At 37.7% G+C, this 25,786-nt stretch overlaps 2 protein-coding genes and 1 long non-coding RNA gene across 6 annotated transcripts in view; 1 reads left to right on the top strand and 2 right to left on the bottom strand.

Moving 5' to 3' along the window:
- The window catches only part of DHX36 (DEAH-box helicase 36), a 49,136-nt gene extending 35,577 nt beyond the window's left edge, over positions 1-13,559 (bottom strand). Inside the window, exons 1-4 of the mRNA XM_029940020.1 lie at positions 13,311-13,559; positions 5,642-5,766; positions 4,659-4,896; positions 1,052-1,090 (exon numbers count right to left, since the gene is read on the bottom strand). Of these exons, the coding sequence (XP_029795880.1) occupies positions 1,052-1,090; positions 4,659-4,896; positions 5,642-5,766; positions 13,311-13,559 (651 nt within the window). The remainder of the gene's footprint in view (positions 1-1,051; positions 1,091-4,658; positions 4,897-5,641; positions 5,767-13,310) is intronic.
- A 171-nt stretch (positions 13,560-13,730) lies between these two features.
- Positions 13,731-25,786, top strand: part of LOC115292104 — a 35,885-nt gene continuing 23,829 nt past the window's right edge. For 2 of the 3 annotated variants that reach the window (XR_003908802.1, XR_003908803.1), the window contains exons 1-2: positions 13,731-13,849; positions 14,904-14,997. This is a non-coding gene — a long non-coding RNA (uncharacterized LOC115292104). Of the gene's footprint in view, positions 13,850-14,903; positions 14,998-18,042; positions 18,083-25,786 lie in introns of those variants that run through there. The other variant, XR_003908804.1, reaches the window with a different exon arrangement.
- Positions 20,677-25,786, bottom strand: part of GPR149 (G protein-coupled receptor 149) — a 71,542-nt gene continuing 66,432 nt past the window's right edge. Inside the window, exons 5-6 of one of the 2 annotated variants that reach the window (XR_003908801.1) lie at positions 22,147-22,408; positions 20,677-20,939 (exon numbers count right to left, since the gene is read on the bottom strand). Coding sequence is in view for 1 of the 2 variants with exons in the window: in XM_029940018.1 (XP_029795878.1) it covers positions 20,928-20,939 (12 nt within the window). In the remaining variant the exon portion in view is untranslated. The remainder of the gene's footprint in view (positions 20,940-22,146; positions 22,409-25,786) is intronic. The other variant, XM_029940018.1, reaches the window with a different exon arrangement.

The following is a 25,786-nucleotide window of genomic DNA, read 5'->3' as shown; positions in this document are numbered from 1 at the left end:
AACATTAATTAAAAAGAATGTTGAGATGTAGGGCTACTGAGTACATGACAAATCATGATACCCAAAGGACAAGAAGGGGTATGAAGGACATGAAGACATTAAGGGGTTGTATCGTCACTCATACAATATGGCTTTGTCTGCAGAACAAGTTTTGTATACTGTTTTAGAGGATGAGGAAGAGTGTAATTTATTTCTTTTCAAATAATTAAAGCTTGTAAATACCCAAATCAAATGGGTAGACTTCAAATATCTGGAAAACCTCATTTGGAGAAGATCTTTCTTAAAACTTCTAGATAAACACTAATATTTTTATTAGTAATATTCACTATATTAATAAGACCTTCCTACTACTTCAAAGTAGTATTGGGGGTTATTTTTACTTACATTTTGAAAACTCACCTTTAAAAAATTTTCCCATCTACTCTAACATATATATACATATATCAAAACCAGTTCCAAATTTAAACAGTGAAATAATAGCTCGTATAGCATGTGATTTATTCATTTAATATTTACCGGGGACGGAGTCAGGTAAGACATAGTGAAACTTTGTCCTCAAGAATTTACAACAGTCTAGAGGAGGAAGAAACACTGTGGCAGGTGGTCCTCAACCAAACAAAAATGAAAACAAAGTAAGGCTAAGAGAACAGAGTAGGATAGGGGTTTTACTACTCTCTATAAGGCGGCTATGTAATAAAACATAATAAATTAATGAAACTACTCTATTTTCAGTAGTGCCTCAATTTTAATTAAAATGTTTGGTCTCAAATTAGGAGTAAGGGTATTTACCCAAGATAACCTACATGTGAAAATTCTATTTTTTTAAAGTTCTAAAGATTTCATTTATAGACAGAAATGAGAAAACTTCAGGAAAATAGTTTCATGACCATTTCTTTTCTTTTGGTCCTTCAAAAATTCAAAAGAATAAAATGATCTTTCAATAATACCCTTCAGAGGGAAGGCTCATTAGTTTATGTTTTCTTAATATAGAGCTTTATAAAAAATTATATTTTAAGTATTTTGCGAATTAAAGAGTATACATTTATTTTACCTTTTGCATTCCATATGAAGGCAGCTTCTCCCTGAAATGCTGAAAATTTTAAAAAGTTAATTTTCACAAAATAATCAAATTATGATCAAGATAATCAGAATATATAATATGCTAGAATCACAAATTATTATATCACAGATTATGTCAAGTATCAAGACAAAAAATTTTTATAAAAAAGAACTCATGAAGTGGGCAACCCCCTTTATTTTTAAAACACCAAAAAAGAGAATTCCATTACATTCAACAGAATGGAAACACTTTCTTCTAATTAAGGTGGCAGTAAAATGCAATCAGATCTGTCATCTAATACAGTATTCTTATAATCCCTAAGTTACTTTTACCATTTTTGTTTTATAGATATATATTATCTTAGATTTGTTTTCCATATCACAATTCATTTTCCCACCCGCTGATCCACCACTTACTAATCCATAAGGCATTGGTACAGATTACTTATTACCTGGTACTTGCCTTTGAGAATCAAACTTAAAACAAGTAAGATCTAAAGAAACTCTGGTACTACCATTTAAGAGCTAGGATCTTAAGTAAGTTTGGATCCTGAATTCCTCAAAGGTTGTATCTCATAAGGCTGCAAAAAATCTAAATGAAAAACCTTTATATAAAAAGTAGTAATTTCTAACACATATAAGCTACTTAATAAATTTTTGGTGAATTGCAACTGAACTACCAAAGAACGAATGACTAACTCCCGTTATCTTTTAGTTGATGTCTTTGTAATTCTGAAAACTTATATGGAACCTCACCCCTACCCTACATGAAAATGACACATACTTTTTAAATTTTTTATTTTTTTTTATAGTTTATTTTTGAGACAGAGAGAGAACAGGAGTGGGTAGGGGCACAGAGAGGGAGACAGAGAATCTGAAACAGGCTCCAGGCTCTGAGCTGTCTGCAGAGAATCTGACACGGGGCTTGAACCCATGAACTGCAAGATCATGACCTGAGCTGAAGTCGGATGCTTAACCAACTGAGCCACCCAGACGCCCCAGAAAATGACATACACTTAAGAGTACTATGGTTTACAATGACCTAGGTACATCATATACAAATAAACTGCATGAAAAAACAAACCACAGCTTTAACAAACTTCCTTTATTCAAAAGGAAAAAAAAAACCATAAAATTAGAATTGCCCTAGGAAATCTACTATATTACTGCCATCATTTAAAAAAATTTTTTATTTCTTGAAACATTGTCCTTTTGCCTACTTGATTTGTGAAAATATAATTTAAAAACTTCTATTTTTTTATTGTGGTGTGACAGACATTATAATCCTTTCAGATGTATAACATAATGATCCGGCATCTTCATGTGCTGTGAAGTGATTACCACAGTTAAGTCTAGTTAATATCTATCATCGCACATATTTACAATTTTTTTCTTTGTAACGAGAACTTTTAAGATCTCTCTCAGCAACTTTCAAACACACAGGATAGCATTATAAACTATAGTCACTATGCTGTTTATGCCTTCTTTGTTATGGTTAATCAGGTTAAGTCTTCTCAGTACCATAAAAAGTGAGTCATTTCTAGCAATTTGAAATAGTAAGGTGCCACACTCTTCGGGGTAATTTTTTATCATAATACATTATTTAAAACCATGTAATGATTTCTAGAAGTATTTCACGTACTTAAATGTAGCCATCTCAATATATAAGTATATACAAAGTATCCCATCAAATTTGAAACTAACATTAACCACGTGTGGTTTCTAAATATGTAAACGCTAATGAAGATAGTTACAACCCAATATTCTTTATTAGGACAGAGAAACCTAATTTTTGGCTGTAACTCGTAATTTTGGCCCGTAACCCTGAGATGGGAGACAATGAGATTACAAGCTGCCTGAAGACAGGAAATGTCTTATTAGTCTTCAGAAAACACAGCCCAAGGACAGGCATCTAGCAAGTGGAAAATTAATGTCTATTAAATAAATTATAACAATGGCACATTCCCAAAATAGATTAAAAAGTTGAGCTTTTAAGCACATTAAATTTTATTTAATTTTATTTATTTATTTTGAGAGCACGAGAGCACAGGCAGAGAAAGGGCAAAAGGAGAGGGAGAGAGAGAAAATCCCAAGCACGCCCCACATGAGCTGGGGCTTGATCGCACAACTGTGAGATCTTGACTGAAGTCGAAATGAAGAGTCAGTCATTCCTAACTTATAACAAGTTATAAGAGTTTATAAGGACAGCCAACAGGAAGAATGTTTTACACATTTCTTCTAATTTCCTTACTAGATCACTCACACAACTTCAATATTTGAGTTCTGTTTTCCAAATAAAGCAGAGAGATAGGAGCTAACTCCCCTTCTTCCTAAGGCTGTAAAAGAAGCTCTGCCCTTAACCACAATAATCTGAAATGACTGAACTTGAAGTCTCCAGTCCTGGATTCTTATCGTCACTCAACAGGCATCAAAGAGCTACACAATTCCTCAATGGACAACCTTACCTCAACTGCTCTTGTTTTTGTTTGTTTTTTGTTTAACTTTTTTTTTTTTTTTTTTTTTTTTTTGGAGAGATAAAGCAAAACCAGGGGAGGGGCAGAGAGAGTAGGAGATAAAGAATCCAAAGCAGGTTCCAGGCTCTGAGCTGTCAGCACAGAGACTGACACAGGACTCAAAGTCATGAACCAAACTGTGAGATCATGACCTGAGCTGAAGTCAGATGCTTAACCGAATGAGCCATCCAGGCACTCCTCTTTTTTAATAAATTTTTAAAGTTTATTTATTTCAAGAGAGACAAAGGCAGCATGAGCAGAGAGGGACAGAGACAGCAGGTGAGAGAGAATTTCAAGTACGCTCCTTGCTGTGAGCACAGAGTCCAGTGCAGAGCTCAAACTCACGAAAACATGAGATCATGATCTGAGCCAAAACCGAGACTCAGACACTTAACCAACTGAACAGTCCAGGTGCCCCTTTACCTCAACTGTTCTAATTAGGACATCCAACCTCATCAACATTGGATCCTTTCTTTCCTATGGCAGAGGTGCTCTTCTCCCTTTCTCACAAAGAGTAATACATATTTGCATATTAAAGATACAGCCCTCAGAATTTCCTCATTTCCTCTTCAAAGAAATACATCTGAACTTTTTATTACATCTATCTCTAGCATATCCACAAAGTGTAAATTTCATATTTTAACAGGAAGAGACCTAAAAATATCTGGCCTACGACAGAAAGAACATACTGAAAACTCGGAAGAATTTCTGTTCTTGTCACAGCCCTATCTTTAAAATGCTGGTGAACAGAAGTGCATCATAACTTTGGGGGACTTAATTTTATCATCTGTAAAAGAAAGGAGTTGGATTAAACGGTCCAGAAACCTTACAATTCTAACCACTCTTAGGACATCTCACGAAACTGGCCAAGAAGTTAAACTAGTTTCTTTTCCTCACTATATAAACTGCTGTAGGTCATACGCAATTCCGTCCCACTGCTTTTCTCTAGTCTAAGAGAAAGAATTCCCACAGAGAATGGTCTACTGAAATAACGATCTATACCATGTAGTTACCTCTAAACGTAAATAAATTTTTATCAAGTGTGAGAAATGACAAAAACTTCTTCCACATCTTGCTTTCCATTACCTGCATTTCAATATACCGAGGGTCACTTTTTTTCTTTTGTAAATCTTCCAATAGTTGTTGGTCTAAGATTACATCTGGTTCATTTTCTTGCAAGAGATACTCAGAATCTCGGTCAATATATTTGTCCCTGATTCTAAATGTCCTCTTTTCTTGATTTATCAGTTTCTTTTCCTGGTCTTCTCTGAGAAGTTTCTTCTCTGAGTTTGGTTTGCTCTCAGCAGGAGCTTCAGTCCCGTATCTATTTTGACAAAATAAAAAATGATGAAAGGTTAAATGAAGAGTTGCTCAAGCCTGGACACAAAACAATATGCTATTTACTTTAAAATCACCAGCTGTTATTCTTTTTCTTGGATCAATTATGAAAATATTTAGATTCTTATAACAAATTCAAAGTTTTCCTTCTTGTAAATAGATACTCCATGTAAGTTATTCCTTGTGTAGCTAAAAAATTAAAATTCACATAATAGTCATCTTTCCACTGCAATGACTTACACTGTTTTTCGAGTTTTCTAAGCTTCGTTTCACAGCTTTCATTTTCTTCCTGCCACCTTTCTGAGTGCTATAAATGGGACGCTACATTACACAGCCCCAGAAGAGCCTCTCCTAGTTTCTCCTCTAAATGGCACAGCCACTGTGATCATCCTACAAGAGCAACAATTTAACTTCTTCCAGATCTCTCCTACAGAATTTTGGAAATACGAAGATGGTGAATAGGAAAACAACAAATAATAACTTAATAAATCACATATCCAAATAAACTGTTCCTACCATTTAGCTTTCTGTGGAATGAACATGCTATCTAGATTGTTTTTTTAATCTCCCACCAAAAAGAGTCAGTCTATATAAGAAAAAGGCTTACTTCAAGGTTAAATTTCACTTATTGAAGAGCCTAAAGAGGTTATTTTTAATTTTTCCCCCCTTAGCCAATGCTATGAAAGAAGTGTTACTCTGTCCATCCTTTAAAGGAACATGTCTTGCCTTACCCGTGATCTTCAGGAGCAAACCAGGATATCTGTGCTTCCGAGTCTTTGTCATTCTTAGTTTGGACTGAGTGCAGCAGCTGCACAATCTGTTCTTCTCGACGCTCATCCATGTGTACGACAGCTCTCTATTTTGTGCAAAGCAAACAAATGCCTATCAACACTCGAAAGGATCTGCAAAATTATCTGATAATTAAAAAAAAAGGGGCAAATGTATGTCCAACAAACATATAAAACTTAAAATTGCCTCACATTTGCCCTCTAGTGCAATTTCATAGACCTAATTAATGTTAACGTTTTTGTATCTATCCTTTTTCTGCTGTAAACACCTACAAAACTAACTCATAACTGGCAAAAAAAAATTTACGTCCCTTACTAAAACTTTGGTTCCTTTCTCTTCCACCCTCTCACATACGGATTATAAATTGTCTGAAACTTTCAAAGATACAATTAAAATTATTAAAACAAAAATGTTTGGCTTAATAAAAGCTAATTGAAAACTCGAAATATTTTGGTTGCAATGAACACTTTAAAGTTCTTACAGTAAAAAAAATGAATGTATTGGGAAGTAAGAAGGCTGAGCTCAGAGGAAAGAAGATCAACACTCATGAAAATGATGCTCTGATGCGGCAATGATGTAGCTCTTTGGGAGAATGGGTAATAAACCAACACCACGAGAGAGGATAAGGGACCTACTGTACACAGAACAAGAACTTTTACAACTCTTCTTTATAACTGTACATCATAATTAGTTGAATTTAAACCCAGTAGGTATGAGAGGGTAGATTTTTCCTCAAGTGTGCTGACAGGAAAGACGACCAAGAGAGTAAATGAAAGGAAGCGAGCTGTAGAAAATATATGCAGCATGATCTTATTTTCATTATTATGAATATTAAAATAGATTATTCACTTTACATTCTACATTTTTGCAGTATTTCTTCCAGATGTATTTCTGACACACAGCAGATGCTGCAGAGAATACTGTCGAAAGGATGAATGGCTGAATCTATTTTTTACAATGAGCACGCGTGACTTTTGTGTTAAAACCATTTTTCTCTTTAAAGAAATACACAAAAAAATACAATCAAATCTCAGGGAAATTCCAGAAGACTTCTGCAAGTTAACTGAAGAGTGTGCTAAAAGAATCATTATGCTCATACAATTAAAACGTCCAATATAGTAAAACTGTCTGATAGGAAAGCCGTACGGAACTAGAGGTTTATTAAAAATCTGTTTATCGACAGCTAAATGACAGATTGTCATTTTTTTTTAACCACAGAGCATGAAAATCTCTTTAAAACGGTTTATATATCAGACTAATGTATCTCTTCTTCATAGGATAGGGTATGTAGTCTCCACCAAGACCAAGAGCTTCTATCTGGTTTCTCCTAGACTGCCCTATGCATCTTTTTTACCAGTGATTTTAATCTGTAAATGTGGGCTGTAAAACAAAACAAAACAAAAGCAAAACACCATTACTGAGTATACCAGCTTTTCAGAGTTTTGTGATTCCTTCCAGTAAACCACAGAACCTGAGAGTGGACTGTGATACCTGACACAGTATCATTACTGAAACATTTCTGCCCTATGCTTTAAATTCTGTAATGTCTTCAGCACATGTTAACATTTATTTGTTACTTTGTGTACCTAGATGAAATGGTCAAGTTTTTTCATGACAGTTAGAATCTACAGGACATTTTAGGGCCCCTGGGTGGCTCAGTCGGTTAAGCGTCTGGCTTCAGCTTAGGTCATAATCTCACGGTTCCTGACTTCAAGCCCAGGGTCAGTCTGTGCTGAAGCTCAGAGCCTGGAGCTGCTTCAGATTGTGTCTCTTTCTCTCTCTGCCCTTCCCCTACTCACGCTCTGTCTCTCAAAAATAAATAAACATTAAAAAAAATCTACAGGACATTTTAATGATTAAAGACTACTCTGGTAAGAAAGCCCCAGGACATAAAGTCATTATCAAGCAAAATTTCCTCAATTTTTCCCAACACCTCAAGGGACCAACACCTTAATGGCCCAAAGGCATTCTTCTGTTCACTTTCAAAATGGGAAAGACTGAGGCGCCTGGGTCACTCTGTCGGTTAAGCGGCTGACTTCAGCTCAGGTCATGATCTCTAGGTTCGTGGGTTCGAGCCCCACGTCAGGCTCAGTACTGACAGCTAGCTCAGAGCCTGGAGCCTGCTTCAGATTCTGTGTCTCCCTCTCTCTCTGACCCTCCCCTGCTCGCACTGTCTTTCTGTCTCTCAAAAATAAAAGACAGTAAAAAAAAAAAAAATTAAGAAAAAATGGGAAAGATTAAGCACTTATCTGAAGAATGATGCATTTCCAACTGAAATTCACAGGGTAGCATTTCTTCAACCAAACAAAACTTTACATTTTGAAGGGGTTTCTTTGTTTTGTACCTCTAAAGGAAGAACAAAAGTTCTCCTTACTTTGCTGTATAAGTTTTAGATACGAAAAAAGGCAGGATGACTGAAAAATAAAATAGCCCCTGAAAATATAACTTGTTTGTAATGTTTATTTTTGAGAGAAAGACCACAGTGAGGAAAGGATATACAAAAAGAGACAGATTCAAAGCAGGCTCCAGCTCCTGAGCCACTGAGCGCAGAGCTGGATGCAGGGGTTGAACCTAGGAACTGTGAGATAATGATTTGAGCCAAAGTCAGACTTTTAACTGAGCCACCCATGTGCCCCTATAATTTATACTTTTTAATACACACACAATTTATACTTTCTCTAAGTTATTTTTAACAAGGTTCTCCCCACAATGAGACTCCAGAGGCTACAGGTAGTGGAGAATTTAGGAGTGCCAAAAGGCCAAACATGGATCTAGACTTGTTTTTGTAGGTTCTCTCCTCCTATCTTCCACCAGTGGTATCACCCTTCTCTACCTCACCCCTCCAAGCATGGAGAATCTTAGTCGTGACCCACACACAGGTCATGACTATTTTATTCTATCACATTATTTAATGTTTTTTATTGTTTTCCTTTTTGGACCTCAAATATTCTTGCTGTGTTTAATCATAAATTCCTGGCAAAGAAGATCCACAGTGATGTCCAGCAAACTATGTTTATTAACTTCCAATTATGTGCAATTACTTTAAACCATTATCATCCTCCTCTTCACCCTCAATATTTCACAAGAGTATTCCACAAAGAAAACAAACACCAAAAAAAAAGTTCTCACTGGCACCAAACCTAAACCAACTTGTATCAGAATCTCTCCTTTGCTCTCTTCCTTCCTGTTAAAATGGAACTGGAGTCCATTTTCCTGCTTAAAGTTAATCTCTCCACCTAAACTCTGCAGTCCAATTCCTTTCACCTCCTCAGGGCTAATCCTTCTGACACATACATTCCTTTCCTAAATCACTCTCCCATAGTCTTTAGCCTGCTGTTTAATATTCTGGTTTACTTCTTTCCAGGTATATGGCAGAAGTACATTTTCCCACCCATGAGGTAAGGATGACCATGTGACTTTACTGGCCAGAGAAATGTGAACAGGAGTCTCTAAGAATCAGAGCAATTTACTGTATTCCCTCCAGCTGCCACCAAAACCAGCTACTTTTCAATGGGTGGAGTTCTGTGAGTCATTCCCATAAGGAGAACACTCAACCTAATTCCCAATGATCCAGTAATGTGAGTAGAAAAGCAAGCTTTGTTGTTATAACCCACTATGGTTTGGGGACTGTTTACAACTGAAGCATAATTTAGTGTTCTAATAAATGTTCCTCTCCACTGACTCCCTACCATCAGAACATAAACAAGAATATAGTCAACTTTCTTTACCTTAAAAAAAAAAAAAAAGGGGAAGGAGTATTTATTTTGCGAGAGGAAAAGAGTGTGCACATTGGGGGAGGGGGCAAAAGAGGGAGGGAGAGAGAGAATCCCAAGCAGGCTCCACACTGTCCGTTTGAAGCTGGACTCCTTTTCAGGAGCCAAGAGATTATGACCTGATAAGAAATCAGAATTGGGTCACTTAACCCACTGAGCCATCTAGGCTTCCCAAATCTCTTCCAAAACATAAAATCCTCTTTTGAATTCTCCCAACCCTATCAGCTACTGCCCTATTTTTCTTCCTCCTCTTCATAATAAAACTGACTGAAAGTTCTCCATTTCTTCATCTCTCCTTCACTAGTCACTCCCCTGTAATCTGGCTTTTACCTCCACCCCTCCACAGAAAGGGCTCTCTGAGTTCTTACTTCACTTCACACCTCTGTAGCATTTGCCACTACTTGATTACTTTCCCTTTTTTATATACACCCTTTGCTGCCTTAAACACTGCTCCTGGATTTAGAAACACCCACCTTATTTTCCCCTTCTCTGGCTGCTCCTTCACAGGTAAGAATCTAGGAAACTTCTTACTCCAACCCTTAAATTTTCTTTTTCTATATTGAGCCCTAGTGACTTCCAAACTAGCAACACTGATACTATATGGGAGTCTGTTAGGAAAACAATCTCTCACTCCACCCTAGTTCCACATTTTAACAAGGTACCAAGATTTTCAAGTTTGAAAAACAATGATCTACAGAATTTAGGCCTGCACCCACTTGTTTTCTCCATTCACTTCCTACTATGCATAGGAATAAGCTGACAGTCTAGATTTCCCTAGGCATCAGATCCACAGGGCCTTCTACTTCCCTGAAATCCTCATTTTATGCCCTATAATAATACCAAACTCCGTGTCCTTGGGCTCAGTCGATCCTCCTCTAGCAAGCCTGTTTCTTATATAGTCCTAAACGTGTCATTTATTAATACTTGCTTTATCTTTCCCTCCCAGATAAAATCACTTTTCAATCTATCTCCTAAATTGCTTTAATCTGTCCACGTTCCTCCATCCATCTCCATGCCCTAAATTAAGGTATCATTTCTAACCCTAAGTACTGAAAAGAATACTTAACTGGTCTCCCTGTTTCAGGGCTGCCTCTTTTCAATTCATTCTCTATACTGCTGTGAGAAAGGATTTAAGCACAAATCCAATCGTTTAATTTTTTTTGTTTCAAATGTTTTAATGGCTTATAGGAGTTCCTAGGGAAAAGTCAATGAATTTCAAGGTGGAGCTTACTTTTCTAGTACCAGGCTTTTCAAATTGCTGCTTATAAAATTAAAGAATCATGATCAGTATTAATTTTTTTTAAAAAAAAGCAAAAAAGATACCAACACCACAGAGCAGCACAGATAATTATTACTCTAGGAAACTTTTGTTCAATTATACACAGGTGTGTCCTGGGCTGCAAATTAACCTATTTCTTTCCGTGGGAAACTGCCAACAAGTTTGCAAGCCCCTGCTCCACCTGCATCTCACCACACTCCAACAAACATACTCTTATTCTTTCAGTTTCTTGAACACGTTCCTCTTGACCTCTAAGTTGTGGCACACACTTCTGCCTCCGCCTGAAAATCCCTTTCCCAATCCCCCAATTCCAAACATGCACACTTCGCTATCTTCCAAGTTTCAGCTTAAGAGTTACCCCTCCTCTGGAAAAATCTAGAATATTCCTAGTTTGAGTTAGATGATAGCCCACATTCTCCTTTTAATATTTTAACATTGTATACTATCACTTAACATATAAGGTAACATACATTTAACATTGTATCCCTGTAACAACCCCTAACACTACAATTTCTTTCAGGCAGGGCCTGCATCCTATTAACACAGTGTCTCAAACACATCAGATCGTCAATTTAAAAAGATAAAAACTGAGAGAAAAAGAACGCATTGTTAGAATGCAGTAACTTTGTAAACACAGGGATTACGTAAAACTTAAATTTAGGAGAATTGACTGGGAAGCAATCATATATGGCTGAAAGTGGTAAAAAAAAAAAAGGTATGATGAATCAATCATCAAGATATGGTCATTTTGAGATAGAGAAGATGGAGACGCATTTTAGAGCGAATGGCAGAAGAACTGTAATTAAAAAACAAAAATATATTTACAAAAACTACAATTATATCAGATAGGGAACATGGGTTCAGAGAGATAAGTACACAGAAACCTAGTAGTATACTGAAGCTATATTACCAAGATTCCTGTAAAACAAGTTAGAATGCAACTGAAATGTATTCAACTCCGACAGATGTGACCTGGCTTTCAAGCCCAAGTTGTGAGCTAGAGAATGAGACCTTCTAACTCTCTGCTTTTGAAAGCACCATGAGTGACTCGACAAAGGGCAGACTCGGAGACCAGGAGTGGAAGCCAGAAGACCAGTTAGGAGGCCAAGAGCACTGACCAAAAAAGTGGCTTCATCTACGGTAATACTGTGGAGGTAAGTGGTTGGATTTGGAACATATTAAAAAGGCAGAACAGGCAGATTTGCTGAAATGAAAGAGAAATATTAGCGATAAGTCCCGTTTGGGCCTCGCAAGTGAATAAATGGTAGTAACATTTACTAAAATGAAGCTTTGGGAAGGAGTAGAAATCCAGAGTGTCATTCACAATGATCCAGCACACACTAGTTTCAGGTGGAAATAATGAACAATTTTTCCTGATTAAACTGCATCTGTTCACATTTTATTTTCCCAGCCACTATATGTCTTTAGATCCCCATGGCAACAAGCCATAATACAAGCTAAATAAAATCTGATAAAGAGTAACTTTCTTGTTACTGTGCCTATCCTTTCTTAGCAATCAGACAATTATCTCCCAATTTCAAGATGACTTAGATGTGCTCCCCTTTATTAAAAAACAAACAAAGTCTACTCAATGAACAAGTTAATTTTGGGCTGATAAACGTAACTATATATATATTTTTAAAGAGAAGAATGTGATAAAGTGTGAAGATAAATGGACAATGCCAAAAAATTTTTTTGATGAAAATGACATGGATAAAGAAAAATAAACAGATGGAATGATTTAAAAGCAGAAGCCTAAATGAAAATTTATTTACATACATTCTGTACCTAATATGAAGAGGGCTTTTAATAAGTTACTCAAAAGCTGTTCTCAAGGTACAGTAAGAAAGCTTCTGTTTAATTAAAAAAATAAAATAAGCCACTCAGCAAACTTTAATGCTTCCCTTACTATAGAATTTCAAGATACAAACCAAACGTGCTGGGCAATCGCCAGCGCGAAGAGACTAAATCTCAATTTCTTCCATTTCTAGGATCCTAAATTTCATTCTTAAAGAGAAGATGCTAATCAGGAACCTCCCCAGCCTAATATAAAAACAAAAAACCCTGGGTTTGTGGCTATTTTTTTTTAATGCTATAAAGGAAAGCTAGGCTACTCTTCTGAACGATCTACATTCAAAATAGTGCTTGACATCTTTTATTCCGCGCAAACCTGTATCAAGGAGGCCGCTATTTTCCAACTCTTCGGGCAAATGAATGAAAGCCACCAAAATTTTTCTAAGGGAAAGGGTGGCCAGAGATACTCAGACAGTGATACCCCAATGAAGTTACTTTCGGATAGGACCTGAACTTAACGTTTATTGTGTTCACAGTTGTCACAGGCTGCACAAATCCTAACTGCTTGGGTCAGATGAGCGTGGCTAACGTTAAACTACATAATATCCGCTACCGGAAGTTGTAACAGATATATACCTTTGCACACTTTCACTTCACACAGCACATGCGTTGAGTTAAGAAACAAAAAACGAGAAGGTTAGGGGCGGCGAAGGGGAAAAAGCCTGCCCTGCCTCATTCCACTCCACTATCGAGTCTCAGGTTTACCTCCTGCCTCTCCGCCTCCTTGTTCTTCTGTCCCTGTTTCTTCGCATACCACAAGCCAATTTCGCGGCCTTTCAGGTGTCCGGGATGTCGGCCTCGGCCGCCTCGACCACCGCCGCCGCCGCCGCCTCCGGAGCCTCGGTTCCCTCCATGGCCCCCTCCATGCCCTCCTCCATAGCTTCCCCCATAGCCCCCGCCGGAGCTGCGGGGCCCGCCATCGCGGCCCCAGCTCTGATGGTAGTCATAGCTCATTGTCCCAGCGGGCTGTAACTCGCGAGGACCTGCAAACCGCTAGAAATGGCGACCGGGCCCGGAAGCTGGTGCACGTCCACCTCCGTTTTGCTTCCGGCGCCCAGCGCGAGAGGGAGGGCCGTTTGAGCGTCACAAGAACCTGTTTCCGGTGACGCCAGGTGCCGACGACATCGGTTATCGGGAAGTTGGTTCAGGTGAAGGCTTCTTTGATGTGCCCGCAGTTCTCTCTTTGCACCTCTGCGGGGAGAGGGAACAAAAGACTCTCAGGTTTCTTTACCTACACCAAACATGTGAGGAAAATGGGTTTTGGTTTTTATTTTCTTATTACCCTTGATGAAATCCTGAATTTACGTCCCCTCAGGTCCTGGATAGTAAACATCTGTTGACACAATAAAAGAACCTGTGGATCGAGGCATTTTCTCCCAAAAGTCTTGAAAGAAATGAAATAAGTTCATATTTTGGGAGCTTTTTGATAGCTACATCTTGAAAACAGCCTGACACCACTTTCAGATACATAAATATAAAACTGCTCCTGCCTCTCTTACAGGATTGTCATTATTTACTGCCTTTATCCAATAGCATAACAAGGTGCATGGGTATCAAAAATCAGTACAGGGTTCTCAGACCATTTGAATGGCAGTTAAAGATTCATATGTTCCTGGAAGCCATCTATTGTTGATTGACTGAGGGTGTATCACAAGCTGTTCTTGAAAAATCAAGTTACTGGACCACATGGACCTGGATGTTCACTAGGGGACATCCAGTTCATTTACATGTTTTAACTGATTTAAAGGTCCTGGGGGTACTCACTGAACAAGACAAGTGTGGCGTCAGCTTTTATTGGGTTACCGTCTTAAGACGATAAAGGCAAAGTAAATGGTTGTGCAGTGAGTTCAGAAAGGAAAATGCTGTGTGCTCTGAAAGGCTCCAGAATACATCTCTGTGGCATAAAAATTATTTTGAGCAGAGGCATTCAAATTCCTGAAATCTTTTAACTGCCTAAAAGCAGAGCCTCCCAAAAGAATTCAAAAGAACTTAATTGCCATAAATCCCTTCCCCGGAAGAGGAACTGACAGAATGGATTTAGACTAGAAATCAGCATTCTACCTAAGCAGGCATTGGCACAAAATTGTGATATATTCCGTCTATTTCATAAAAGCCCATTTTTCCTTCATAGAAGTCATATCCCCATGAATGTCTTTCTCCTCCTCTTCTCTTATATAAGTATATAAGCCCCAAGTTCTAACCATCTGTTCAATCACATTTTTGTATGAAGTCCCACAGGTATGTGATTAAATTAGTCTCTTTTCTTGTTAATCTGTCTTTTGTCATTTTAATTTGCAGGCCTCTAAGAAATAAACCTAAACGAGTAAAGGAAAGAACTTTCCTTCCCAACAGCCATAGATGTTACAGCAAAATAACTTAATTTTGGAGTCAGGTAAGTCCTTTTTAAAGACAAAGAAGTTAAGCAGTGACTTTTGAGATAAGTAGACGTTAGCTAGACTAATGCAGGAGAGGAGAGCTTATTCCAGGTGGAGGGAACACTGTGTATGAGGAGAGATAATAAAATATTGGAGACTGAGAAAACTACACTGAAATTTAGAGAGCTGGAGAAAGCCAAAGAGGGAGAAAGGAATGTAATCATGGAGGACCTTATATGCCACATAGAGAATAACAGTAAACTTTAAGTAGGAGAGTTATTATTTTTTGCTGTTTTGAATAAAAAAGAATGGAGGAGGCAAAAGTGGATCTAGAGAGACTAGTTAACAGGCTGTCGTTTGGTTTAGTGGCGGCAAGATGGAATATGGGAAGGACTGGAATCAAGAGTTATTAGGAGATAAAAATACCAGATTTGATGATTCACTGGATATGGATAATTAGAGGAAATGGTCACATAACTGTTGCGTTTACAATTTGAATGACTACTGAATAAGTAGGTACCATATACTGAGATGAAGAAGACTGGATGAGGGAGTTTTTTGGGGGTTTTTTTTTTTTGGACTGGGGGAGGGTTGAGTTAATGTGTTTAAATAATATATGTGGAGTTTGAGGAGCCTGTGAAACATACAAATAGAAATGTCTAGAAAGTGGTTGGCTACATGAGTTAAAAGCACAGAGAGAACAGATGGAGAAACATTTTGGTAGTCTGTGGCAAATATGATTAAAACTATTGAATCAATCCAATAAATTATTGGAATTCATTGGACATACCCAATATGACAAGTATGTGACTTGTGCAGTAGTAAGAGTTAGTAGGCATATTGGGGATGGTAGTGGCAAAATTTGAAGGAGATAGTGTGGATTGTTAGGTGAGAAAGTGTTATGAACTGATGTGTCTCCTCAAAATTGAAATGTTGAAGCTGTATTTGGAGACGGGGCCTCTAAGGAAACAATTAAATGAGTTTATAGAGTTGGAGCTCTAATCTGATAGGATTAGTGTCCTTACAAGAAAAGATAGCAGAGAGCTCATTATCTTTTCCCTCAGAAGAAAGACTGGCACCTTGATCTTGGGCTTCCCAGCCTCCAGAACTGTGAGAAATAAATTTCTGTTGTTTAAGCCAAAATAGTGCCATAAACAAGTGGTCCTTAGTTACTTATAAATGGTATTTATTTATTAAACCGATAAAAGTGTTTATTTATTTTAAGAGTGAGAAAGAGGGAGAGAGCATGCATATGGGGGTGGGGGCGTGGGGGGGTTGGAACGAGAGGGAGAGAAAGAGAATCCCAATCATGCTCTGCACTGTCAGCACAGAGCCTGATGCAGAGCTCAAACTCATGAACTGTGAGATTGTGACCTGAGCTAAAGCCAAGAATTAGAGGCTTAAACAACTGAGCTATCCAGGTGCCCATAAAGTGGTTTAATATCACTGAAACCTGGGGTATTTTATTAAAGCAGCCTGAACAGAGAGTAAGTGGAAAAGAAAACTAGCATTTATTTGTTGCTTAGCATTTGCTGGATATTGGGCCAGACAATTCAACATTTGTGGTCTGCAGAATAATGACCTCTACAGATGTCCATATCCTAATCCCTAAAACCTGTGAATATGTTAAATTACATGGCCAAGGGAAATTAAGGTTGCTAATCAGCTGACCTTAAAATGGGGAGATTATCTAGCTTATCTGGATGAGCTCTAATTATAAGCTTCCTTCAAAGTGGGAGAAAGAGGCAGAAGAGAATTTCATAGTGGTGTGATATGAGGACCCCAGGAACTGCTGCTGGCTTTGAAGATGGAGGAAGGGAGCCACAAGCCGTGGAATGTAGGCAGCATCTAGAGCTGGAAAAGGAAATGGATCCTCCCTTCCAGCCCCCAGAAAGGAATATACCCTGCCAACCCCTAAATTTTAGCCTAGTGAGGGTCTTATCAAAACATCTCTGCCACAGAATTGTGCAGTAGTAAAACTGTGTTAATTAAGACTCCAACTTTGTGGTAATTTGTTATGGCAGCAATAGGAAAGTAATATGATATTCCATATTTCATACAGTCCTTATGACAACCCCAGAGAGAGGTCGTGTGATCTCTATTTCCTGATAAATTTTATTATTTTCCTTCACCTCATGTTTGTTGATCCTAAGCAGAATCTTAGTTATAAATGTAAAGATTATTAATTTTTAAATTTTTTCTGGGCTTCTTCAGCATGAAGTAGTACGGTATTGCTTTAAGCTATTGCTTTAGACACACACTTTAAAACCAATGTCAGTGTAGTAAAAATCTGCACGAAAGGAAGATTTTTAAGGAAAGACCACAAAAATATTAGTGGGAAGAAAAGTATCAGTTGGTACGTTTTTTTTCCCCCTGCTTTGGTTAGAACCAGTCAGAATTCTCAGGTTACCTAATGTCAGGAAACAAAAGGAAGACTGGCTCATTAGACCTGCCATTGTTACTCCTGATGATGCTCTGTTTTGTGCTGTACTCTGGGCAGGCTAAAAGATGGCTTTCGTAAATGTAATCTCCACTAATCATGGGCTGGGCACAGAATGCAAAACCATTGCTTTCACACCCATGGCATTTGGTATCTAACTCCCACAGGCCTGGGCCTCCCAGTCTGTCTGCTCCCCAGATGCAGCCAGGGGGCGCCACGCAAGACCACACCATTATGGGAGACTACCACAGTTTTCTGTCTCAGGAAGTCTCTTATTCTCCATTTTCTTTACCCCAACCCACTGGAACCACTCTAACAACTCAACAATAATTTTTCATGGGTCAAATATTCATGAGGGACTGGATGGGACTTTTGTTTAGTGTTCCCCTTGGAAAATGGAATCGTTTTGGACTCAAATTGGGAAATTTGAGTTATATCGAAAGTGAATTGTGGAGAACTCTTCCTGACTATAATGGTTGTAGTAAAATCACAAATTTACTTAAAATACAACTCAGATGGACAAATAAAATGTAGAGTTTCTTCTTCTTTGTCTTCTTCTTCATCATCATCATCATCATCATCATCTATTATTGATCTAATGTCTAAATTCTCTCCTTGCTAGGCAACAATAATGGAAACATCTTAAAATTGCCAGCTAATTTTCCTTGTTTCAGGTAATTATGAAATTCTTCTCTCTGTTAGGTTTTCTTCCCTCTTTCTTCCCTCTCTCATTGGGAAGACTTACTAGGGACTGGGATCATTTGGAGGCCCCTTCATTGAAAGAGGTGCCCATTGATCCTGGGTTTTGTCAGGAACCATAGCTGTCTGTGGGCTGGAACATCTACACGTAGCTTCTCCATCTAGTTTCTCTGTGTGACATAGTGACAGCCTCCTCACAGAGTGGCAGCCTAGTTCCCAGAGCAACTGACACAGAACAAAGCGGAAGTACATGTCATTTTTAGTAACTAGCCTTGGAAGTCACATAGCAACTAGTTACTCGTTGAGATAGTCACACATGTGTGCTTAAGTTTAAGGCCTCACCACACTATAGGAGGTCAGACTATAAGAAAAGCATATAGGATGGGAAATACTGTGGGCATCTTTGGGAGATACAATCTGCTGTAAGTGCTGACTCAGGTTCTCTGGAAACCATGTTGCAGGCCCATTTTGACAGTTTTATAGACTTCTTACATTGCAACATAGGCACCCCTGTCACTCTCCAGATGGCAACTAGAGGTAAGAGAAAGGATGGTAACACCACAAGTAACATTTATTTATTGCTTCTTATGTATCAAGTACTATGAGTAGGCATATTTTCTCTCTATTTTATTACAGTTAGGGCAAGAATCTCAAAGTACTGAAGGGCTGAAAAGAATGAGACCTCTCCAAGGAAAGGATACCACTGTCACTGATCCATTTCATGAAAAATAATACTGTCTTATGAAAGTTAGAAAAAGTTAGGTATCTGCAACATTATTTATTCCTCCTTGCTTTATAAAGCTTCCATTTCCAATCACTGAAGCCTCATTTATCTATTTATCAGAGGCATTTTTGAAGTCCTAAATCAACATATTTTCAGTCTTCTCTTCTATAAGTCATGTTCCTCAGCAGACATTTCACAATTATAATTCCAGAGAAGAGAGAGCATGAAGTCTGCCTTATGAAGGATGATATGAAGAAATGAAAACCCCTGACACATAGGATGTAGAAGAATAACAAAGTCTTATTATTGAAAGAGAATATGGGAGGGTCAGGGCAGGAGGGTAAGATGTATTTGAATTTCGACCTCCCTTCCTTATCTCAGCTTTTACCATATCTGCTTATAGCTCTGAAAGCAAACCATATTTTGAAAAAATTTTTTAAATATAGTTTTTAGTATATCCAATGTTCGTGCTAAAGAGAAGAGTTAATTACTGAATCGCTATATTTTCCTGGAATTCTGGGAGATTTTACTTTTTAATTATCTCAAGTTGATCTGTCTTCCTTTATGCCAGTTTGTTCAGTTCGTATCACCAGCTTCCTTGTTTCTCTTACCTTTGGGGAATTTTTAGACAAATCAGGATTTTCTCTTGGTCTTCAGTCTAAAATTGGTAAACACTGAGGTCTTTTGACTTAAGAATACCAAACATGTGTTCTACCCAGATCCACCCATTTATTCTTCTTGAATAAAGAAGCAAATCGTATCTTCATCATAGTAGGATTTCCATATAATTCAGAGAAGTTTCAGATCCTTAATGTTCATTTAGCATTTTAGAATTTTGTATATAATGGTATGGCTAAGAGGTCTTAAGATAATCTTATCTGCCCGGGCTCTTCTCATCCCTAATCTTTCTAATATCCACTCAAGAATAACTGAGCTCAAGAGAGTTTAAGTGTATATGAAACAGTGGTGGAGTCAGAATTAGAGTTGGGGATTGGAACTAAGCCTCTGATTCCTAGCCCAGTGCCCTTTCCACTGTACAGCCAAGACAGTTACACGCTCTGAAGGGTTACAGATTGTGGACATGTCAGGGTCTATAGAAAAAAGATAGCAATCTTAAAATGGTAATTCAGGGAACATTTGTATATATACATATTATATCTGTAATACATATGTATACAGATGCAAAAAAATATTTTAGGGGTGCCTGGGTGACTCAGTCAGTTAAATATCTGACTTCAGCTCAGGTCATGATCTCGCAGTTTGTGGGGCCTGGAGCCTGTCTTCTGATTCTGTGTCTCCCTCTTTCTCTGACCCTCCCCTGCTCACATTGTCTGTCTGTCTGTCTCTCTCTCTCAAAAAATAAATAAAACATTAAAAAATTAAATTCTTTTAGGGTAAACTACTTCAGTAAGTTGGGGTTAGTAGCGGCAAGGCCCAAGTGGATGAAGAAAGAGAGCAGGTACTGGCATCCTGAAAGGAAGTGGCATAGAATCAGTCTCCTACAAGAAGCAGTGACTGCAGATAAAGAGAAAAATCCAGTCCAAGGTGATTTTTCAGAGAAAGAGAGGAATAAATGCCCTGACTTGCTGTCTTTCTCTGGAAGTCCCCATTGACCCAACCTAATGGGAAGCAGAGATCATTTGCTTCTCTCCGTTGATGTGATTGGTGCAGGTCAGTGTCTTGGTGTAGAGAGTAGGATGGAGAAGAGTAGAGGAATTTGCAGGAGAAAAGTTAACACAAGTAATGCTTTTGTCCAGAGCATATTTCGATGCTTTTAGTTGCAATGGACTGTAAATATTTCAATAAGAGGCTGAGATCAGAGAATTTCCTGATGTAAATTCTTTATTTTCTGTGAAATGCAGACAGTATCTGCATTCAGCGTCCTCTGAATTTAATTGACCAGATAATTCAATGACTCCAGAAGGCACTGCTTTCTTTATGATTTGGGGCATTTTACATTAGTTGTGGGAGTGCGGGCGTTCCCACCTTTATGCTAAGCTTCTGAAGGCGTGACATCCTTGTTCACCCACCATTATCTTCTTTCAGGGTAGGTCTTGATGATATCCAGTCATAATTTTCTTATTTCAGTCAAAATACTGAAAGAGAATTTTTATTATTCTTTAGTATAAGTATATAAAGCAAATAAGAGGTACTTTCAGCAGGAAATTGGTAGACATTACCTATTCCCTTTTTAATTACTATAGGTTACCTGTGTTTTGGAGGGAAAACACATAGATTAGGAATAATGTGCTTCACAACTATAGTGTGATTGGATAACTTATTGTCCAATTCTGTGAGAGTTAGAGGACATGAGTCGTTGTTATGCCAGAAAAACAATTGTAAATTGGGACTATGCCAGGCAATGCAAATGTTTTGTCGTTGTAGCTATGAATTATTGCCTCTGTCTGCCAATTCGATCTGCTTCTCATAAAAAGAACAATAAAAGGAAACACGGATTTTAGTATTCATGTTAAAGATCTTCTTGAGTGTCTTACATAACATACTTTCCCTTGAAAACTACGTAATCTCATTAAATTAGTGGATTTTTGTCTGCCCAATGTAACCAGACAATCTGGGAATTTAGGGGAAAATGTTATGAATGAATACAAAGAAAAAAAAATTAACCAATACTTTTTCTATATTTAAAAAATAATAGAAATACAACGTCTTAAGGCGTAAGCAAGTTAGATATGTATCTTCACTGCTGAAACCAGTTGACCATGGGTTTGTCCAAACTCTAATATTTTTTGACCTTCACATTTTAAAGCTTCTGGGAATTGTATTTCTGCTAAGTGGTAGAGACTAATATTTGCTCCTGAGGTATTTTTTTCTTTTTTTTTCTGAAAAAATTAATCATGAGCCTATGCTTATGTGAAGATAAAGATTGTCCTCTGTAATAAACTGTTTCAAAACAATGTGACTCAGGAATCTAAATCATTCTGCATGATATTGCAGAAGATTGTCATTGTGGCCATTTTGTATTTGTAGTTTCATTGCCCAATGCCAGCAAGTTCCTGCTCATTCTCGAGAAGAACGTGTGCTTTTGTATATGTGGATGTTTGTGTATATGTTCTTTATGGATTTTGAAGTTGAAATCCCAAGACTGTAGGAAAGATACAAATATGATTTTCTTTGTATCTTGAGCTGGAGAAGAGATCAAATAAACAAATTGATCTATGTTTGGAGTATAGTCTGTTCTAGAGTCAAGACCAAATAAGTCAAACATGGGAAGATGTTCCATCCTTGGATTGTGGTATGCAGTATCTCTGTATCTTATAACATCAGGGAGGGGACACTACTTACATTCTACTAGTGTGTGGTGTATGATCGCCTAGTAGGGTCACAGCATGTGTCAGAAACTGAATAGCTAGATGTTCACCAGATTTAGGTTTCTTCTTCCTCTGCAAGGATATGTCTATTTCTTAACCTCCTTTGATGTTAGGAATGTCTGTATACCGAGAGGTCTCCAGCAGAGCAGAAGCTGCAGTGATTGAGGTGCTGTTTTTTCAGGCCATCCCTTGAACAGTTCTTGCTGGATTCTCTGTGCCCTTTGCCCTTCTGCCAGCTTCATATGGATAAAGATAATGATAATAAAAAAATTAAAGGGTAGATCTACAAGAGGGAAAGACCCTGAACCCCTGAACCATACCTTGGAGGAGAAAGCACCAACTGCTTTTAACTTCTTTTAGATGACTTTAACTGCTGTTCCTTTTCTTCAAGTCTCTCAAATCTTTTCTTTAAATGTGTATTTATTTTTGAGAGAGAGAGCATGAGTGGGGGAGTGACAGTGAGAGAGAGGGGGACAGAGGTTCTGAAACATGCTCCATACTGACAGCAGTGAGCCCAATGTGGGGCTCAAACTCATGAACCGTGAGATCATAACCTGAGCTGAAGTCAGATGCTGAACTGACTGAGCCACCCAGACACCTATGTCTTCCAGATCTTGTGCAAATTTCTCTTTCTAGCAGATGCTAAATCTGAAGTTTACCAGCAAGAGAGACTAGAAAATGTAGTTTTCAGGCTTCTGGCCTCTGTGATACATGGAAGACATTAGAGACATTGGGATATTCCAAGGTATTAACAGAAAATAGATGAAAGATTTAAAATTTCAGGCTCCATAGAAAAAATTTAAGAAATGTATAAGTGGAACATCTGGGTGGCTCAGTCAGTTGAGTGTCCAACTCTGGATGTTGGCTCAGGTCATGATCCCAGCATTGTGGTATTGAGCCCCTGCATCAACTCAGCACACATGCTCAGCTTGGAGCCTGCTTGGGATTCTCTCTGCCCATCCCCCACCTGCCCCTCTCCCCAGCTCACATGAGCACTTTCTCTCTAAAATAAATGAAATGAAAACAAATTTAAAAAAATGTGTAACTTATATAGTTACCAAGGAAATCCTTCCTATTTATTGAGTCAAAATACAATACCATCATTATCTCTATTGCTACCACACTAATCCTAGGAAATATCATCTCTAACCCAGACTATTAAAATAACCCCCTGTTTCTTCTGTAATCATATTTGTGCTTATATCATCTTTTCCCCTTAGACAGTGATTTTGTGATCAAATGTATCATTCATTTGCTCAAAACCCTCCAATCACTTCCCACCTTATTTAGAAAAAGATTCAAAGTCCATATCTGGTCTACAAGGCATTAATGGTCTGTCTCTTCCTGCTTTTATCTGTCTTCATTTTCAACCACTTTTTCTCTCACTCATCTGCATTCACATTCGCCACCTGGATAGTTTCATAAAATACAAATAGCATACTCCTACTTCTGGAAACTTGATGCTCCCTTGGCTAGAACTCTGATTTCCCTAGATACACAGCATGTTTCATCACTTTATTGGATTCTCTGATGAAATAGTACGTTATCAGTGAAGCGTTTCCTAACTAAAGTATTTGAAAAAAACACTCCTTCCATTACTGTTCCTTTATTTTCATTTTTCCCTCATCATTATTACCTCTGGTACCTATTTTCTATCAGAAGTTTAGCATTACCTGAGACAGATTTATTTAGATAGCATAGAAATGTATGGTGTAGAACTTAACACCATCCAAAAAGAGGTCTAGATTTTGCCCCTTTGGGGAGTTGGCCTCTAAGTCCTTGAAATGTCATACTTAATAAAAGTGACTTTGTTTGTCCGGGGGTCTTGGGCCAGCCAAGTAGTAACAGTATGATTTAGAGTAGGGGTTTTGTATTATTCCTTATCAGTTTGACTTCCTGAGGAGCTGGAAATCGGTCATGTGAGCCATCAACCATGTTTACTCTACTCCCACCATGATGGTGCCCCAATAAAGATGCTAGACGCTAAGATTCAATGAGCTTTCCTTGTTGGCAGGATTCCTTGTATGTTATCATCCACTGATGCTGGGGAGGTAGTGCTGTCTGTGACTCCCCGGGGAGAGGACAACAGAAGCTCCACATTTAGACATTTCCCTGGCTGATTTTAATCTGTATCCTTTCCCTGAAATGCACTATAACTATGAGAATACAGCTTTCTGTGAGTTCTATGGGTTGCAATTAATTATTGAAAATGATAGTAATTTGGGGATACCCTAAACTTGCAGTTGGTTTCAGAAGTGAGGAAAGTCTTATGTGGACTGTGTTCTCTAAATTTTCCCTTGGTTCAAACTCATATAAATGCGTGTGTATGTGTGTGTGTGTGTGTGTGTGTGTGTGTGTGTGTGTGTGGTTTTTGTTCAGTCATAATCCTACGTATGTAGAACAATTTCTACCATAAAGCAGGCATTCTATATGGTGTAGTGATACAATGTTGTAATATTATAATGAATGAATGAAAATAACCTAATAGAATAAATAAGAAACTAAGAGAAAATCTATGAAATCCAATACTAAAAACCATGTTGAGAAAAGCTTTGAAATAATGCACTACCAATGGTTTTTATTATATTCTGAGTAATACTGTCATGGTTACTGTCTTCAAAATGGTTGCGTCTGTCAGTCACAACTCTAGGAACTCTTCGGGATTATATATGTGTTTATATTAACTGGAAGTCTTAGAGATTATGTATTTCCAGTTTGTAGGAGTCACCACCAGATGGTGATATTTTTATTAGATAATAACTAGTATTTGAATTCAGATTCATGAATTTATAGAGAAAAGATATAAAACTATATAAATATAGAATTTATTAATAATAACATAACAGAGTGAGCTATTTAAATATAGCACAAAATATCTATAAGGGTATTTCCTATACCAGAAACAGATTTTTGCAATCATAGTCACTTAAAAAAATTTTTTTTAACGTTTATTTATTTTTTGAGACAGAGACAGAGACAGAGACAGAGTGCAAGCAGGGGAGGGGCGGAGAGAGGGAAACACAGAATCCAAAGCAGGCTGTAGGCTCTGAACTATCAGCATAGAGCCTGATGCAGGGCTCGAACCCATGAGATATGAGATCATGAACTGAGCCAAAGTTGAGCACCCAACCGACTGAGCCACCCAGGCATTCCATATGCAATCATAATCACTTTAAAGAGTAAGTAGACTTTATACTGATTTAGTTTAACCTTACTCTTTCTTTTTTTTCCCCATATAATTTATTGTTAAGTTGGCTAACATACAGTGTATACAGTGTGCTCTTGGTTTGGGAGGTGCCATTCATGCTTAGGCAGAGCTCCTGTTCTCCTAGCATAGGCCCAAGTCCAGTTCTTACGCTCTTTAAATCTTGATTTCCATCATCTTCTCCTATGCATTAAAGAACTGTGCCAGTTAGAAAGGATTTATTTGTATTTAAATCTTTATTTTTTAAGTTTTATTGTGATCCTGTTTCTAATTTCCTTTCTGACAGAAATTGTATTCAAAAGCAACAAAATCGTCTTTCTTTTTCAGAGAATTATACACCTAAATTTAATATATTAAAACTTAACCTTTTACAAAGCATTATTAGAATATTCAGTTCAACTTTTGCTTT

Source organism: Suricata suricatta, chromosome 5, assembly GCF_006229205.1.
Source record: "Suricata suricatta isolate VVHF042 chromosome 5, meerkat_22Aug2017_6uvM2_HiC, whole genome shotgun sequence".
In the NCBI taxonomy this organism is placed as follows: domain Eukaryota; kingdom Metazoa; phylum Chordata; class Mammalia; order Carnivora; family Herpestidae; genus Suricata; species Suricata suricatta.
Note: the sequence above shows the minus strand (reverse complement) of the source record. Positions and strands in the feature narration are given on the sequence as shown.